Source organism: Globicephala melas, chromosome 20 (genome assembly GCF_963455315.2).
Source record: "Globicephala melas chromosome 20, mGloMel1.2, whole genome shotgun sequence".
Classification (NCBI taxonomy): Eukaryota; Metazoa; Chordata; class Mammalia; order Artiodactyla; family Delphinidae; genus Globicephala; species Globicephala melas.
The window spans coordinates 28,774,367-28,792,217 of NC_083333.1; the positions used below are offsets into that span (position 1 = coordinate 28,774,367).

Genomic DNA, 17,851 nt, shown 5'->3' on the forward strand with positions numbered 1-17,851 from the left:
GAACAGGGAGGGCAAGAGAGGAGGGACCTGAGGAGCTGGACTGGGGCTGGAAGGATCAAGACGAACCCATACATCTTACACACACAGAACAGGCACGGACGTATTTAGACGTGTGTGTGTCTACCTATGTACACATACATGTATTCCCCCGTGTTGCCCTGAATAGGGCCTAGCAGCGGTTAGCACACCCAGCGTGCATCCAGACCTTGGCTTTTGAAATACCATTTTCTGAAAGGAACCAGGGCTCCCTGAAGAAACAGCTGACTCTAGGCTGGATGAGAAAAAATACAAGATGGAAAGAAAGTGTTTAAAAAAAAATGGTGGGGATATGTCAAAAGGACACACATGTCAGCTTGAAGGGGATCCGACTGGCCAAACGTGGGATCATTCAAGCAACAAAACAAATAATGACAGTAATAGGTTATCACCAACTGAATAAAACAGGAATCTCTGCATCCATACTGATGTAAAAAATGAATAAATAAATGGGACAGAAAGTACAGCTCTTCCATACAGCAGATGCCAAACTGATAGAAACAAGTAGGCAACGATGGAGTCATAAAATCCCCATTTAGCAGCCACCGGAGCGCTGGCCGATTCAGCTGGGAATTGTTAATGGAAGCTAAGGCTGATGTACGGGGGTTTGAGAAGTACCGGGTTATTGACACAATCCCGGAATATCTCCCCACAAAGCTGATACAATCGCTTCCAACGGGGTGAATGCTGACTTTACGGTGGGGAGGCATGGCAGAGCCCCAGACGACTGGGGAGCAAACGGAATGTCCCCACCCTGCGGCCGCGGGACGTTCCGGGCCAGCGAAGAGCTCAGCGGCACTTCCGTGGCAGTTCTGCCAAGAACGCAGGGCCCCAGGCTGGTCACGGGCACTGTCAGATGGCCCCACGCTCAGGGTCACCCGGGATAAGGAAGACAAAGCAAGAGTGGGGAACCTCTCCAGACTGGGGGAGATCAAAGAGCTGACAATTCTTGTGTGTGCTCCTGATGGAATCCTGGGTCAGAGGGGAAAAAGGAGATTGTTGGGACAACTGAATGAGGTCTGTGGATTGGACAGTATTGGGTCAAAGTCCTTGCTTGGGGCTTTGAATGGTGGTTAAACAGCAGAGTGTTTCTGTTTTGGGGAAATACACATTGTAGTACTTAGGGGTCATATAGCATCATACCTGTAGTTTGCTTTCAAACGTTTCAGAAAAGGGGAGGGGAGAGAGAGAGGGAGAGAAGGCAGTGGGGGGAGTGAGAAAGAGAGAGCGACAGAGGAGTACAGAGAGGTGGGGAAGGAGGGAGGAAAGGCGCTGGAGCTAATGCAGCGAAGCGTCACCAGCTAAGGAGCCTGGATGTTGCAGGGGATAAAGGTACCTACAACTTTTCAGTAAGTTTGAGATCATTAAAAAAGTAAGCTGAAAAGAAATTTGTTCCAAAAAAAAGCATTAGAGGAGAAGGGAAACCAGCAGTCTGCTGGAGACGTAAAGCTGTGTCCTGACCTCGCGTCTCAATGGCTGACTCACAAGAAGCATGGTCAGGCTGCAGGGAGCGAGCTGACTGCTGGGCTTGGCCGCCCGGCCTGGGAAGGTGCCGCGGAGAGAACCAGAGCCCCGAGAGGGGAGGTCAGCAGGGGTGGCAGGCGGGGCGGGCTCACCCAGATGTGCTGCAGGTCCTTGCTGTTGACGGGGTAGACGATGCAGTTGGTGCCAATGAGCTTCACGGCGCAGTCGATGTTCACGTCGATCACCGTGCCACACTGGCTGTCCTGCGGGGGAGAAGGCATCCAGGTCCCGGCAGGCGCCCCGCGGGGCCGCCCGGCAGACCCGGCCAGGACATGCCCCAGGCCACCCCCGCCCCCAGGCCACTCCTGCCCCACCAAGTGGGACGCGGGACTCACAGTGGAGCGCATGTGCCGGACCACATCCCGGGGCACCACGGAGCGGTCCTCTAGTTTCAACTGGAACAGAGAGCACAGGTGTCAGAGCACGGCCCCCAAAATCACCTACAGGATACAGTCTCCTCCCTACCTCTTAGTGAAGCGTAGCATACGTATAGCTAAGCGCACAAACCCTAAGCCCAGAGCTCGGCTTTGCCAAACCCCACGCGCCCCTCCAACAGCACCTGGATCAGCAGACAGCACGCCAGGTGCGACCTCCCGCACCAAAGGCAAACACCGTGCTCACCAGCGGTAACTCTGGTCACGCTGAAAAGTGGCTACATGACAAACCACGTAAGGCCTCATTGTAAATGAAAGATTTAACAGCCCATTCTGCAGAGAGCCAAACATTTTGCTGTGAGTGGAATCCTTTTTCCAGCTTCTGCCTGCCCTGCACCCCTGCTGCCGAGTGCTGAGCAGGGTGGGTTGCAGGAGGAGTGTGACACTGGGCCGAGGGTCACCCTGAAGCCGCTATCAGCCTCACCACCTTCTAATCTGGGCCATCCTGCCCCGCCAGTCACAGCCTGCTCGTTATCGACTGCCCCGCAGAGGACTGCAAGCTGCTGAGTAACCGACTCTGGACTCTCGGGACGCCGGCTTCTGGAGCCTGGCCAACCGCACAGCAAGCACTGACCCATCCCTCCATGACAAAGCCCCTCCCCCTGCCGGGCACCGGATGCCCCACAGCAGCCCAGGCGGGAGACGCTTCTCCACTGGGCCAGTGCACCTTCCTTGCTGGCTCCCCAAACCTGGGGCCGCTCCCCTGCGGTTCTTCACTGAGTCCTGGGAACCGGCGCATCTCTGTGTGGCTGCCCACCTCCCTGGCTCAGGCACCTCCAAGACCCCAAACTAGGGGGATGGAAGAGCTGCTCCCTCAGACACCCAACCGAACACTCAAGGTGACTCCACCGCAGAACGTGGGGCCTGGAACGGCGACCTCACGGGAGGAGAACTGAGAAGGGAGACACGCGCTTAAGGGCACCGAAATCCTGGCAACGACTAAAGCAAACCCTGCTATTAGTGGGATGTGACTTTAAAAAAAAGTAAAGGGGAAGCAATGGGCCCGCCATCAACAGGTGACAGAGATGCTCCTCCAGGGACACAAGCCCGTGTTCCAGATGAGAGGGAGCCCCGGAGTTAAGCACACCGGACACTCACCTGCGCTGGCGCTGCAGCCTTGCAAAGCAGCCTCGCGAAGCGCTCGTGTAGAAGGTGGGATGAGTGGCTCAGAGGATTAACGAGGCAGTGAAAGCACAGACGGCCACCAGGCGCCTGGCCCACAGTAAGGGCTCAGCCAACGCTAAGTGCTGTGATCACTCCACCTGCCTCCGCTGCCCCCTAGGCGCAGGCTGAAGACCCTGAGCTCAGGATCCAAGATCCCAGGAGGCTGCAAGGGGCCACGTGGAGCTCTGCTAAGGGTGTGCTGGGATGACAGTGCCATTTTTCTAATTCAAAGAACCTCCCATCCTGTAACCCTCTGGGCCCAAATCCCTGGGTGGGACAGGTATTTTCAGTGCTGTCCCACCCTATCTCAAACCTCTGCTCTCATTTTAGACTTCCAAAAGCCACAACTGCAGGTCTTTCCAAGTTGCCATAGAAACCAGAAGTTGCAGTGAGGGGAAATCCACTGGGAGATGGACAGTGCTGCATGGGGCGGGAGGTGACGCCATGCTTGGAGCAGCTGCGGCTGCGGGCACAGGCTGCCTCGCGGGCTCAGGGACCCTGAGGAGAGACCCAAGTTGAGTCTGCACATCATCCCAACCTCGGCGTCTGTGTCAGTCCCCGAGAGAGCTGCCAGGAAAGGAAGGGAGTGGCCCAAGTGCAGACCCTAAATCAGCACAGTCTTTGATGGGACACAGCCCAGCCTCGCTGCCCCCAAGGGGGTACGGGAAACTGAGGCCCCTGCTCTGAGGCCGAAGCAGGAACAACACAGCCAGTGAAAGCTGTCACGGCAGGGACAGGGGTGGGTTTTCTCCCTCCTCCCTCTGTAGAACCTCTGCGAGGCTGTGGGGCAGGCAGGTCCCCGAGTTCCCGGGAGGGGGCCTGGTGAGCCGGCGTGTCCCCGGATGTGGCTCTCCTGACCTGCGCTTGGCCTCTTGCCCGAGCCTGACTCCCTTCCACCCTGAAGCTGGGTCTCCAGGCTCTTCTGATCTCGCGTGACAATGACAATGACAGTGTAGAGCAGAGCGGTGTGGCAGGGAGGACGGAGGGGTGCAGGGGCCACTATTCTGGCTACATTCTTTTTTTTTCTTTTAATTTATTAATTAATTTGTTTTGGCTGCGTTGGGTCTTCGTTGCTGCACACGGACTTTCTCTAGTCGCGGCGAGCGGGGGCTACTCTTCATTGCAATGCACGGGCTTCTCATTGCGGTGGCTTCTCTTGTTGTGGAGCATGGGCTCTAGGCACGTGGGCTCAGTTGTTGCGGCTCGCGGGCTCTAGAGCGCAGGCTCAGTAGTTGTGGCGCATGGGCTTAGTTGCTCCACGGCATGTGGGATTTTCCCGGACAGGGATAGAACCCGTGTCCCCTGCATTGGCAGGCGGATTCTTAACCACTGCGCCACCAGGGAAGTTCCTCTGGCTACATTTCTTTTCCTTGGGAATTCCAGAAAATGAGAACAAGACGCCTGGGAGGGCAAGGATGACTTGCAAGCCTCTTCATGCTCTTTCACAAGCTTCCCTCCCAGGTGCCCATGTCCCACCACACTGGGCACTGCTCCTTTCACATCCGCCAGCCGCTCCAGCTGAGCATCTCCCACACGACAGCGCTTACCCACGTCCTCCTCGCCTCTCCCTGTTCCAGACACATGCTCCCTGCATCTCGAAGGCTTTCAGAACCCCTGCTCTGGAAGCCTCTCCTCACAGCGACAGCACAGCTGGTGTGTATTACACTCCATGCAGTTTTCTAGCACTTCACGTGTTTTAACCGGAGAAATCCTCAACTCCACGAAATAAGCATACTGTCATTGTCTTTACAGATAAGTAAACTGAGACAAAGAGAAAATAAGTCACGTGTTCATGGTCACACGGCTCCTAAGTGGTGCCGCTGGGACTTCAACTCAGGCAGTCTAGCTCGAGTCCATTCGCTTAACCACAGAAAAAGCTCCTCCTCCCCAGAGCAGCAGAGATAGGGACAGAGTAAAACACATTTCTGGCAGGTCCACACCCTCTGAAAGACAGCAATTCTTCTCCTGGTTATAAAAGCAACAACTGCTCTATTCACTTCTGGGGCACATGGCAGGCGGCTGCGGTGGCCTCTGCCTGCGGATCAGGGCCCTGAGCGCCCGCCGAGGCCGCCAGGTGGGAGACACCACCGGGTCTCAGCAGCCCGCCCGCCTCTGCTCCTCCCACCCTTGAGAGATCAGGCACCCAGACCACAGGCACCAGACACTGGAGGCTAACACCAGAGGGCGCTGTGCCTGCTCCAGGAAAACGCCAGATTGTAAAGTGAAACTAAGTCATGAAACGGAGCCACGTTTTTTGCTAGGCGCACCCTGGACGCAGTTTTTAAAAAACTGTTACCAGCGTGGGATCTGAGGTGGAAGGTGGATAGATTTTAACTGTCATTATTGGTTCTAGAATTCTGAACAACCTCTGAGGTGGTGAACTGTTGTTTAACATTTCTTGAGGGAGAGCTGTAGCTATCAGAGGTTTCTGAATAACAAAAAAAAGCAAGACAAGAAAGGTAACACACCAAAATGTTAAAGTGTCTGAGTGAAGAGGGGCTACAGGTGGTTTTAAAAACGAACATTGGGCTTCCCTGGTGGCGCAGTGGTTGGGAGTCCGCCTGCCGATGCAGGGGACACGGGTTCGTGCCCTGGTCCGGGAAGATCCCGCATGCCGCGGAGCGGCTGGGCCCGTGAGCCATGGCCGCTGAGCCTGCGCGTCCGGAGCCTGTGCTCCGCAGCGGGAGAGGCCGCAACAGTGAGAGGCCCGCGTACCGCAAAAAAAAAAAAAACAAAACGAACATGCATTACTTTGGAGACTTTTAACATGTTTTTAAATTGACGTATAGTTGATTTACAATATTGTGTTAGTTTCAAGTGTACAGCACAGCGATTTGTTTTTGTGGGTTCTTTGCAGATTATATTCCGTTACAGGTTATTACAAGAGATTGGGTATAACTCCCTGTGCTTGGACACTTTTGTGACATGTCTGTGGGACGTGCCTGGTGGAATCCGAGAACCCACATCCTTTGCTTCCACTGCCTCCTCTGGAAACAGGAGTAGCAAACAACACACCTGCCCCGCATAGCGAGGATTCCCGCACCTGCTCTGGAGGAAGAGAGCCAGGCTTCAGGGAGGACAGGCACTGGTGAGATAAGTCCCGCTCTGACTCAGCCTCCATTCTAGTGCAGCAGAGAGACAGACAGACAGACAGGCACACAGACAGAGGTCAGGTGGTGCTATGTGCCATACAGAAAACCAAGGCACTACCCAGGGTGTGTGGGGGACAGGCTGGAAACGGGAGGGGAGCAAGTTATTTATTTTGAGAGGGTGACCAGGAAAGGCCGCTCCAAGGTGACATGTGACCAGAGATCTGAGTGTATTAAGGGAGTGAGCTTTCCAAGCAGACAGAAGAGCCGCCCTGACTGGATGTTCGACGCCCAGCAGAGGCCAGCAGGGCTGCGACAGAGCAGCAAGGAACAGGAGGCGAGGCCAGGCGTCTCGGGCCTCAGAGAAAAAGCACCAGGGAAGGACCTGAGAGTCCGTCCTGAGTGACGGGAGCTCCTGCAGGTCTCTGAGCCGGGGAGGGGGGGTCACGTTAAAAGCGTCATCTGGCTGTTGAGCAGGGCAGGGTGACCAGGTAGCCCAGTGGTTCTCAACTGGGGGCAACTCTGCCCCCCAGAGGACATCTGTAATGTCTGGAGACACGCTTGGCTGTCACAGCTGGGGGGTGGGTGCCGGTTCCTGGTGGTTAGAGGCCAGGGACACTGTTAAACATCCAACAGTGCTCAGGACAGCCCCCCACAGCAGAGACTGATCCGGCCCAGAGCATCAGCAGTGCTGAGGCTGAGGAGCCCTGAGGCTGTTCCCAGGAGAGCCTGGTGGTGCTGAGACCAGAGGAGGGGGAAGGGATCACTCTCCAGACCCTTTCTGAAGTTTGAGCTAAGGAGGTGCTCCAAGTGGGAAAGCAATTCAGTGGCCAAGGGAGGAGGGGGGACACTGCTGGGGGAAGGCAACATGGCACGGGGGCTGAGCACTTCCGTCCCACCCCCATTTGAGCTCCAAGGAGCTCTGCCCTGGCCAGGAGGCCCACTCTCTGCCCCTTGCCCCCCGGGCTGCCCGAGGCGCACACTGCTTCCCTGAGCTGCAGCTCTGACGCCGAGCACTGACGGCACAGCAGGAATGACGAGCTGGTCCCGCAGCTCCTGGTCTTAGACCCTCATTCCCAACACTGCTCTCCACTGAACCTAATGCGCCACATAAAAATGTTCCAAGGACAGAAAAAGGCAAACTGAGGCTGATCAACCGGTTCAAAGTACAAGGAAGCTGAAACAAGAAGTTACTTTAAAGTGGATTTGAACATCACATCCTGTAAGACTGGGTGGCCCTAAGGGCTGGCCTGCTCAGTGGGGGCTGAGCACCCACCTTAGGAAAAAAGCAGGCTTCACACCTGGTCCCTAAGATCAGTATCCACTAACAGGGCTCCCAGCGTGAGGGGGGAAGAGGCAGGAAGTCCAACAATGGGCAAAGGAGGGCCATTAAAGGGGCCGAGCGTCTGCGTCAAGGCTGGAAGCCACCCGCCCGCCACTGCCATCTCCTGTCAAACTCCGGCAAGGCCAAAACACAGGGGAGGAGAGGCGGGTGTCCTTGGGACCCACAGCAAGAAAGCCGCACAGTCTTCCCTGGGGGACTGACAATGGGCGTACCAGCACCCACAGCCTCGGGTCGCAGGACGAGCTGGCTGCCAGTCCCACACCGTGCCCCTGGGAAGTGAGTGGGCGATGGGGGATGGCTTGCTGTGGCCCCCGGTTTGGGCAGTGTTCAGTGGCCTGAGCCAGGCCCTTCCTGGGGAGGGAGAGGAAAGAGGAGTGCCAGGGCCAGCAGACACTCGGGAGATGAGGCCGTTTACCTAGGCCAGGACTCAAAGAACGGATTCCTGAAAGGAATGTAATGAGGTGAGGCCAGTGCTGGAAATTTCTAAAGGCCTGCTACTTCCCAAGGGGTAAAAAGAATCTGAGAAACACCATGCCTCCCACCTCTCATACAGCTAGAGCTGGGACAGTGGTCAATGTGGGGTGGGGTGGGGAGACTTCAGCGCCTCCTAACCAGCCCCTCTCACTCCCTCAGCCGGGGTCGCAGATGCTGAAGAAGGCCCCAGTCCCGCGGCCCCTGGGTCTGCTTGGCTGCAAGCACCCCAGCTCACTGCGGTGGCCACCCAGCTGCACTCCAAGCCAGGATGGAATGGGGGACATGCCAGTCACTGGCTGAGAAGCCCAGCTCAGTCTAGGGGGTGAGAATAGAGGAAGCCATTCAATAGGAACTTTGCTAATCCTAGGACTGAGGTCATGGAAATTTTTTTTAGTGCTTCCTATAGATTCAAGGCTAGAGAAGAATACAAATGTAAAATAAGGAATGTACACAGTCTTTAAGGAATTTAGAAGGATCTGGCACAGAGATGGGTGGGGAAAGGGGAAGGGCAGGCCCAGGGATATTAACTCCCTCCCTCCGACGGAAATACAATTTGGAGGCCAGAGAAGCTAAGATGCCAGATTGGGAAGTTTATCCCACAGTGCAGAATTCTGAAAAAGCCTTGGAAATCCTAGAATGGAATGCTCCCTAGAGCAGTGTTTTTCCTTCTTCCTTTTTTTTTTCTTTTTGCCGTGCCAGTCGGCCAGAGGGATCCCAGTTCCCCGACCAGGGATTGAACCCAGGCCCTCGGCAGTGAAACTGCAGAATCCCAACCACTGGACCATCACGGAATTCCCAAGCAGCGTTTTTCAAACTGAGGGCTGTGACCCATTAGCGGGTTATGAGATCAATTTAGTGGGTCGTGGCCAACACTGGGTGTATCACACACAGGAAGGCTAGGTACCGTTTTTTTAATTTATTTTATTTTTGGTTGCATTGGGTCTTCGTTGCTGCACACAGGCTTTCTCCCGTTGCGGCAGGCTACTCTTCGTTGCGGCGCGTGGGCTTCTTACTGCGGTGGTTTCTCTTGTTGCAGAGCTCAGGCTCTAGGTGCGCAGGCTTCAATAGTTGTGGCACGTGGACTTCAGTAGTTGTGGCTCGCAGGCTCTAGAGCGCAGGCTCAGTAGTCGTGGCACACGGGCTTAGTTGCTCTGCGGCATGTGGGATCTTCGAGACCAGGGCTCGAACCCGTGTCCCCTGCATTGGCAGGCGGGTTCCCAACCACTGCGCCAGCAGTGAAGCCCCGAGGTACTGTTCTGAGAACACTTTTCCAGGTGCGTATATAACATACATGTGTCCTGGGTCACGATGTATATAATATGTTCTATGGCGGGTCACTTTCAAGAAGTCTGAGGGCCCCACCCTGCCTACCTGCTCTGCTGGCTCCCTCTGGCTAGGGTTTCAGCCAGTTACAAGCGGAGCGAGACCTCTCTTCTCATCAGAAGCTGGTCTAGATCTAGCCCAAAACAAGAAAACAATCAAAAACCCTAGGATCTAAACGTTCACACACAGATACCGTGGGAGTGGGGAACTTTTAACTCTTTCTGACATTACCTAAAACGTCAGTAAGTTGGCCTTCAGAAGAGTGAACCTGGGAGTGGCAGGAAATGGTACTAACTGTGGGTTGGAGCTGGGCTCCTCTTCCAGCTTCCAGTTCTGAATGGATTTGGGGATATGACTGGCCAGTGAGTCTAGCGAATGCCAGTGTAATGACTTTCTCAGAGCAGTTGACCATCATGTGACTGAGTCCCTAAAAATCCAGCCATCAGCAAACTGCCCACCTGAGGATCGAAGGTTTTACCAGCAAACACCAATGGCCAGAGGGCCTCACATGCCGGGGGGAGGAGGAGAGCTGGAAATGGCTGGGCAGTGGAAGAAAAGACAAACGCCGGTGCCCCTAACTGGAAAATTCTGTCAATCACGTGCTACAGAAACCATTCAACAGAAGCTCTGCTAAAACCAAAGACTGGGGTCAATCAATTCAATAGTTCTTTAGTGTTTTCCATAGATTCAGAATGAGACAAGAATACAAACACATAGGTACGTGTCCTGGCTTTACAGAACTTACATTTAGATGGGGGAGACAAAATGAAAATACCTGAAAACATTTATACAAGTAAATACACTGCCAAGCTGGGTAGAGAGACAAAGATTTCTGCTTCCAAATGGCAGGTGGGGGAAGGCGGGAAGGGCCAGGCTGCAAAGGAAATGTGCATCAGAGACACAGGCAAGGGATGCCACCCCCCGCCCCCTGCAGATGACAACTGGCCAGGCCTCTGTACTCTCAACCCCCAGGGGTAGCCCTGTCTCCAGGGGCCCCTCTCTCTGACGGCACACCACAGTCCCGAAGCCTGTCATCAGGGCCGGCAATGCAGCATGACTGCATCCCTGCTTGGAAACTGCAGCTGCGGCTTGCCAGCTTGCTGAAATGGTCCAGAGGCACAGCCTGCCCAAGGGGACAGAGAAAGGGGACTGAGTCCAACCGCCTGCTCAGTGAGGGGGAAGGACCAGGGAGCTGTGCCTGGCGCCAGGCCAGCTGGAGCCCAGGCAGCAGAGCTGGGTCTCTGCAGATGCTGCAGTGTTTGGGGTGCAGCACATGCGTTCCAGTGGCAAGAGCTGGCGTGGAGAAAGAACCCAGCACTACACCCAGTGTCTTGGCCCTGGGCTTATCAACCTGGCTCTAAAAAGGACAAAACAGCCCAGGACTCCCGGATGAGAAAGGAGGGTACAGACAGGCAGCTTTAGACTGAGAAGGCCTCCCTCCTCAAGAGGCATGACTAAAAGGTAGAAAGTAAACAGCATGACGTCCTGTCTCTTCTCGTGGCCGGGCTGCCGGGCATCCATCCCCGGGAGTAAGCAGAGAGCAAGCCCACGGTCCAGGTGCAGACAGAGCCCAACACTGCCTTCCAGACCCCCACCCTAAGCCCCACGTGTCTGATGGCAGGTGAGTTCACAGAACAATGACCCAGGCTGGTAATCCCACGAATAGACCTTTATGGAGCCCGCACTGTGCAGGGAAAAGCCCCACATGGAGGTACTGCTCTGGTAGCTCTCGTGCCACAGAGGAGGCTGGAGGCTCGGAGAGGTAAGTGACCTGCCCCAGGCCACCTGGCGCCGGGATTCCAGAGCCCTGGATCTGCTAGTGTCCTTCCTCATCTGGCGGGCGTGACCCTCTGCACGGCCCTTTCTACTCCAGGGCATCGTCCTGGATCTTGCTGAAAATGCAGACTCCCAGGCCCAGCCCAGCTGCCTTAGAATCCACAGGTTAACAAGGTCTCCAGGTGACCCACGTGCACATCACCTCGTCCTCACGTAACAGTGGCTCTTAACAGAGGGGCATCAAGATGGAAGGAGGGCCCCATCCCAGGCTCACTGCCCACAGTCCCCAGGATGGTATTCTGAAAACAGGCATTCTGAAAAAGTTCCTAAAGGGATTTTGATACATATCTCCAAATCCTGGTTACTCTGACTGGCATTTTAAAGGCAGTAAGGGAGGAGGAGAAATAGCTAAAAGGGACTATATCTGAGTCCAGTGGGGCAGGTCAAGCCCACTCTCAACTATAAGGGACCCCATGAGGAAGAAACACAGCCTCCTGAACCCACACCAACCTCTGCTTGTTCCTCAAACACCTGTGGTTACTATTTCAAGGCATGAAATGGATCCCCATCCTCAGGTACAGGGTATCACTCAGGCACCAACTGGCCTGGCAACTCTGGCACAGACCAAATGGCTCCTGGGGGCCGCTATTACCTCTTGGTTTGACCGTTAAGTCCTAAAAACCTGACTGACCATGAAAAAGCAGAATCCCTGAGGCTGGGAGGACGCACCCCTCCATTCCTGCAGGCACAGTGAGACGAGGCTGCAGCTGGCCATACAGCCCAACAGCCAGGTCCTGCAGAGGCCACGGTGCTGCCACTCCCCAGCTGCATGCGCTAAGTCCTGCCACCTCCCTGGGCATCATCTGGCATGGGCAGCCCTGGGCTGGACAAGCTCTGGGCCCTTCCAGCTCCAGAGCTCATCCCCTGCAACGTCTCCAGAAGCCCTGGAGTCTACCTGCCCAGCACCTGTCCCTGCAGAGGGGCCACGTGGGTATTCCATTTGCAAAGTGAATCCCCACAGACCCCCAAGGGGGGCGGCTGAAAGGAAAAGATGGCGCTGGTGCACATGGCCTGAGAAGGCCCCGGGACAGGAGCACCAGGGCAAAGCCTGGACGAGGCCCCTGACAGTTTCTCTCCCCAGGAACTTAGAGCTCAGCTGGAGAAAACAAGTACACAAAATAACATCTACAAAGACAGAAACAAGATGCAAAAATTAACGTACAGGGCTCCTCTGGTGGCGCGGTGGTTAAGAATCTGCCTGTCAATGCAAGGGACACGGGTTCGAGCCCTGGCCCGGGAAGATTCCACATGCCTCGGAGCAACTAAGCCCGTGCGCCACAACTACTGAGCCCACGTGCCACAACTACTGAAGCCTGCGCGCCTAGAGCCCGTGCTCTGCAACAAGAGAAGCCACCGCAATGAGAAGCCCGCACACTGCAACCAAGAGTAGGCCCTGCTCGCCGCAACCAGAGAAAGCCCGCGCAAGCAACGAAGACCCAATGCAGCCAAATATAAAAACAAATAAATAAACAAATTTATTTTTAAAAAATTAACGTACAGGTGCCTCTTGAGCTAGATGTCATTACTAAAAAGTCTTTTACAAATTGAAAGGATTTTAGAATCGGGGAGCTATTTCAGGAAAACCCACAGCAAATCTTATAGTATGCAAATTACCACCTTCTTATATGGTCAAAATTCTCCTCCCCTCTTAATGACTGCAGACACACCCACCTCAGCGATGAGCAGATACAGCCAAGAGAGAACCAGAGCGCGTGGGAGAGGGTGCGCTCAGCTGGATGGCGGGGTGGCACTAAGGTGCCTGCCTGGAGGAGGTGCGATCGGAGGAGGTGGTACTGCACGGGCCAGGGGGCCAGCAGGAGGTGCTCTCAGGCCCCCGGTAAGCCTGGAGGGAGGGAGGGAGGGAAGGGTAAGGAGTGTCCGAGCGCCTCACAGACTTCATCTGGGCCTCACAGCCCCCTCAGAAGGAGGGTCCTGGAAACGATGTGCCGGGAGTGGGCACAGGGCTGGCACGCACCAAGTGAGCCTCTCCCCAGTCCGCCTCCTGGCACCAGGCCAGCCCCGCTGCCCCACGGCACCCCTGAGCCGTCTGGGGAGAGGGGGTGATCAGTGAACAGACACCAGCACGCAAGACCCTGGCCTGATTCTCTTTTCTGTACGATTAAGCATGAAACTTCATTCCTTCCTTCCTTCCTTCCTCCGGGCTCCTCTAGGTCCGACATAGAAGGACTTCTCAGGCAGAATTCATATTATCACAAATCTGAAGGAGGACACACTTCCTGAAAGTGAGAGATCAAAATGTATTTGAACTATTGGACGCCCACCTCTAGACACCAAGCCCTGAAATCAGCAACTGCAAGGTAGCGTTTTGGCTGACACACACCACTATGTTTGGTCTTGAAGGGCAACTGATGGAAACCACCCGATGGCCCCATAAAGACAGAGTGGAGGAGTCTAGATATGTAACTCATCAGTGTGGAAACAGCAAAAGATTATGAAGAAGAACGGAGGCAGCCTCGACAGGCCCCTTGGGAGGAGGACTAGACTTTACTGCAACTATCAGAACCCTCAGAACTCTTTCAAAAATACACATTCCTGGGCTTCCCTGGTGGTGCAGTGGCTGAGAGGCCGCCTGCCGATGCAGGGGACACGGGTTCGTGCCCCGGTCTGGGAAGATCCCACATGCCGCGGAGCGGCTGGGCCCGTGAGCCATGGCCGCTGAGCCTGCGCGTCCAGAGCCTGTGCTCCGCAACGGGAGAGGCCACAGCAGTGAGAGGCCCGCGTACCGCAAAAAAACAAAAAACAAAACACATTCCTGATTTTTTTTTTTAACCCCAAACCTACTGAACGAATCTCTGGGTGAAGCCAGGAATCTATTTCTTAACATTCGCTGGGCGAGTCAGATAACCAGCCTGGTTAAAACAGCTCCACTTCAACCAGTATGCTTCCCTTTCTTCTAAAACAAAATAGGACTACTAGGGACATTTGGTTTTTTTGTTGTTTTTTCTTTGTTTTAATTTTATTTATTCATTTTTGGCTGCTTTGGGTCTTCATTGCTGCACGCAGGCTTTCTCTAGTTGCGGAGAGCGGGGACTGCTCTTCGTTGCGGTGTGTGGGCTTCTCATTGCTGTGGCTTCTCTTGTTGCGGAGCATGGGCTCTAGGTGCGTGGGCTTCAGTAGCTGCGGCATGTGGGCTCTAGAGCGCAGGCCCAGTAGTTGTGGCGCACGGGCTTAGTTGCTCCGCGGCATGTGGGACCTTCCCGGACCCGGGCTCAAACCCGTGTCCCCTGCATTGGCAGGCGGATTCTTAACCACTGCGCCACCAGGGAAGCCTCGGGACATTTGTTTTTAATTTTTAAAAAATTTAAAGATAAAAATCTGGGGAGCAAGATGCAAAAAAGCAAGGTGGATTAAAATAATGAACAAAGTGAGGTTCAGCTCATACCCGGCCCTCAGTATCCCTGACACACTCCTCCTGCGGTTCAGCCCTTGAACAGACACACAGGCACCAGGTCCCCTAAACGATGTGGCCCCAACTCTGACCTCTGCTCAGGTGGTCCAGACCCTGGTCTAGGTCAGCTTCCAGACAGACACCAAGAACAAAGCCCCAGACCCTGCTGACCAAGAGCCCTGTGACCTGACCCAGGCCAGCTGCTGCCTAGGTGGCAAAGAGCAGAACCTGCCAGTACACATCCCCGGACACCTGGGGGACACGGTTTTCCCACCATAAAGACTTCCAGGCAGGAAGGCAGCTCCTAGGCCCATGCTGCGGCCACAAGAAACGTGATTTTTAGAGCTGGGTTACTGGACGGGACGGAGCTGGAGCATCAGATGTGGCTCTTCTCTCCTGTAAGAACTCCGAGTCTGAGAAAGAACTGCCCTGGCAGGAAGGCGAGTCACTGCCTGATGCACAGCCTCCAAGACGACCACGAGGACCTCGGCTCACAGACGCTCCCGCTCCCTGTTCTTCACCTTCCTCTCTTCACACCCACAGAAAAATGACAGCATCTTCAAAACGATGTCACCTCTGGTCAGCAGAGAGCTGGGGACTCATTCCCGCAGTGGCTCATGACGCCGAGCCTTATCTCCACCCAGAACGTCTGCGGCTCCCGCGGTCCACGCTCCCAAACTGAGAATCAGCTGCTAATCAATGGGCACACTCTCTGCAGAACGCACCCCACCTTCTGAAGCTGACTCACACCGAAAGGGATCCACTCAGCACTGCCATTTTTAAAAATGCAAATACGGGAGGAAAAGACAGTACAAATAACACACCAGACCCCTGGTCCGAGGCCGAGTCCTTGCTCAGGGGTCAGGTTCTCACTGAGGTGGGCTGTGGGAGCAGGGTGGCTCATCTCCCCACGCGGCTTTGTTTTCATCATACCTGTGGGCCCAGAGCCCCCACCCCACCCGTTCCCTGAGCCACCCCCAGGCAGGTAAGGGGGATCCACACCAGAGGGGCGGGAGCTTCACGACCCTCCCCAGAATGACCGTGTCAGAACCATGCTGGTCCTCTGCTTTCCTCAATTCCAAAACTACATCTTTCCGAGACAAACCGGGGTGGGTGCTGCAAACATCCCCTGCCTGCCCCCCACCCCGGAAGCAGGAGCTTGACGAAGGCACAGGAAGCCAAGGAGGAAGAGACACGAGACCCCCGGGATGGAGAGCGAGCCAGGGTCTCGCATCACCGAGTGATGGTCTTAACAGCCAGCTGGTCCCAAACTGCTGACAGCCCTCTGGACCTGCCTGATCCCCACCGTGGATGCCACAGTCACTGAGAGCCACGCAGACAGGCTGGCCCCGCCACTCCCCAGTGCCAACCTCGACAGTCACATCTTCCTTTTCTCAGTCACCCCATGTCACTAGAATTAGGTCAGGAAGGGATCAGGTAGCCAGCCTTCTGAGCAAAGATTTCTAACAAAATGAAGCACAAATACTTAGCAGTCGGCTTCTGGGCTGAGTCGTGGTAACTGGCACGGCTGGGAAAGTGGAAAGGACTCACCACCACCCACTGGAGAGAGGTGAGGAGGAAACACCTACTGGCACTGTAGACTCAGCTCGGGCCTGCACGGTCACAACCCCTCCAAAGACTGAAACGCCAGCGTCGTCGTCATCTAAGCCACCAGAGCATGGAAGGTGAGCATGTTCTGCTCTCCTAAGGATGGCAGTAATCAGCACCACTGAGATACACTAACACATTACCATGGACGCACTAGGGTGCCAGCACCCCTGCTTGAAGAGGGCTGGAGACTTGCCAGGAGTACACAGTACACCTTTTTTTTTTCTTTTTAAAATTTATTTTTGGCTGCGTTGGGTCCTCGTTGCTGCGCGCGGGCTTTCTCCTGTTGCTGCGAGCGGGGGCTACTCTTCGTTGCGGTGCGCGGGCTTCTCATTGCAGTGGCTTCTCTTGTTGCAAGGCACAGGCTATAGGCGCGCGGGCTCAGCAGTCGTGGCTCACGGGCTCAGTAGTTGTGGCTCGCGGGCTCCAGAGCACAGGCTCAGTAGTTGTGGTGCATGGGCTTTGTTGCTCCGCGGCATGTGGGATCTTCCCAGACCAGGTCTTGAACCCACGTCCCCTGCATTGGCAGGCGGATTCTTAACCACTGCGTCACCAGGGAAGCCCGCAGTACACCTTTTACTATAAACATCTCAGCCTTCCTATCTCTCCTACCTGGGCTGTCCCTATTTCTCTAATCCCTGGGGACTCAGAGCTGGCCAACAGTCTGCTGGACCAGAAATCTAAAGCAGAACCAGAAGACAACCCCCGACTGGCATATCTGAAGGATCCTTCCCACTCCCGCAGGTGTATCCAGACGCCCTCAAGGACTCTGCTACGGTCCATCCTTCAAGGTCCAACCAAGCCACGTGAAGGTGACAGCAGGCCTGTGGAGATGGTTTTGAGATCTAAGCCCCAGGACGTATGTGGCACGTGGTAAGTAATGGAAATAGTAGTTCTCTTGCCCTCCCACGCCCACCCCGCTTACGCTCTCCCAGCAATTTCAGAGTTTACTTCACCCATCAGTAGTTTGAACTAGCCTGAAACAGCAGGTAATATACGAAGCTGTGAAATGAACCACACAGGGAGAGGGCATGCCAGAAGGTGTTTAACCTAAACCTGGCTTTCCTCAGGCCTGGGCTTCAGACCTGACCCTCCTCTCTCGGGCTCGGCAGGGACAGAGCCCGCCCTGTAGGAAGTCTGGGTTTGCTTCCTTTGACATCTGTCATCCGCTGCTCGCTCCATCGACAGTGGATCATCCATCCATCCACCCACTCATTCAACAGTCTGCATACCTACCAGGACGCCAAACGCTGCGCCTGGTGCTAGCAAGACACCAGGCCACGAGGAGCCAAGAGGAGGGGGGGCGGAAGTGCAACAAGCAGCGACACACGAGGAGCCGCCGCGGCAACAATCACGGCCTTCACGTTTGCCCAGACAGCTGACTCAGGCCTCTGTCCAGACGTCACCCCCCAGGAAGCCCCTCTCTGACCGCCTGTCCAGCGCTGCTGCTCCCTGCTCACCAGCCCCGCCTGGCACGGGGCGGCCCCAGCACAGTGCCTGGGAAACAGACAGCACTCAAACGCGTCCCCCAGGGCAGAGGCTGCAGGGGGACCCGCGGGAACGGGGACAGGTGGCCGAAAGCAGTGGTCAGCAACGCCCACGCTGGAGG

General features: G+C 55.4%; 1 protein-coding gene across 2 annotated transcripts in view; it reads right to left on the reverse strand.

Annotated features, from left to right (window-relative positions):
* UBE2O (ubiquitin conjugating enzyme E2 O) overlaps positions 1-17,851 on the reverse strand; it is a 55,635-nt gene that overhangs the window by 11,438 nt on the left and 26,346 nt on the right. For both annotated transcript variants that reach the window (XM_060290548.1, XM_030837762.2), the window contains exons 2-3: positions 1,896-1,955; positions 1,653-1,763 (exon numbers count right to left, since the gene is read on the reverse strand). In XM_060290548.1, coding sequence (XP_060146531.1) covers positions 1,653-1,763; positions 1,896-1,955 — 171 coding nt within the window. The remainder of the gene's footprint in view (positions 1-1,652; positions 1,764-1,895; positions 1,956-17,851) is intronic.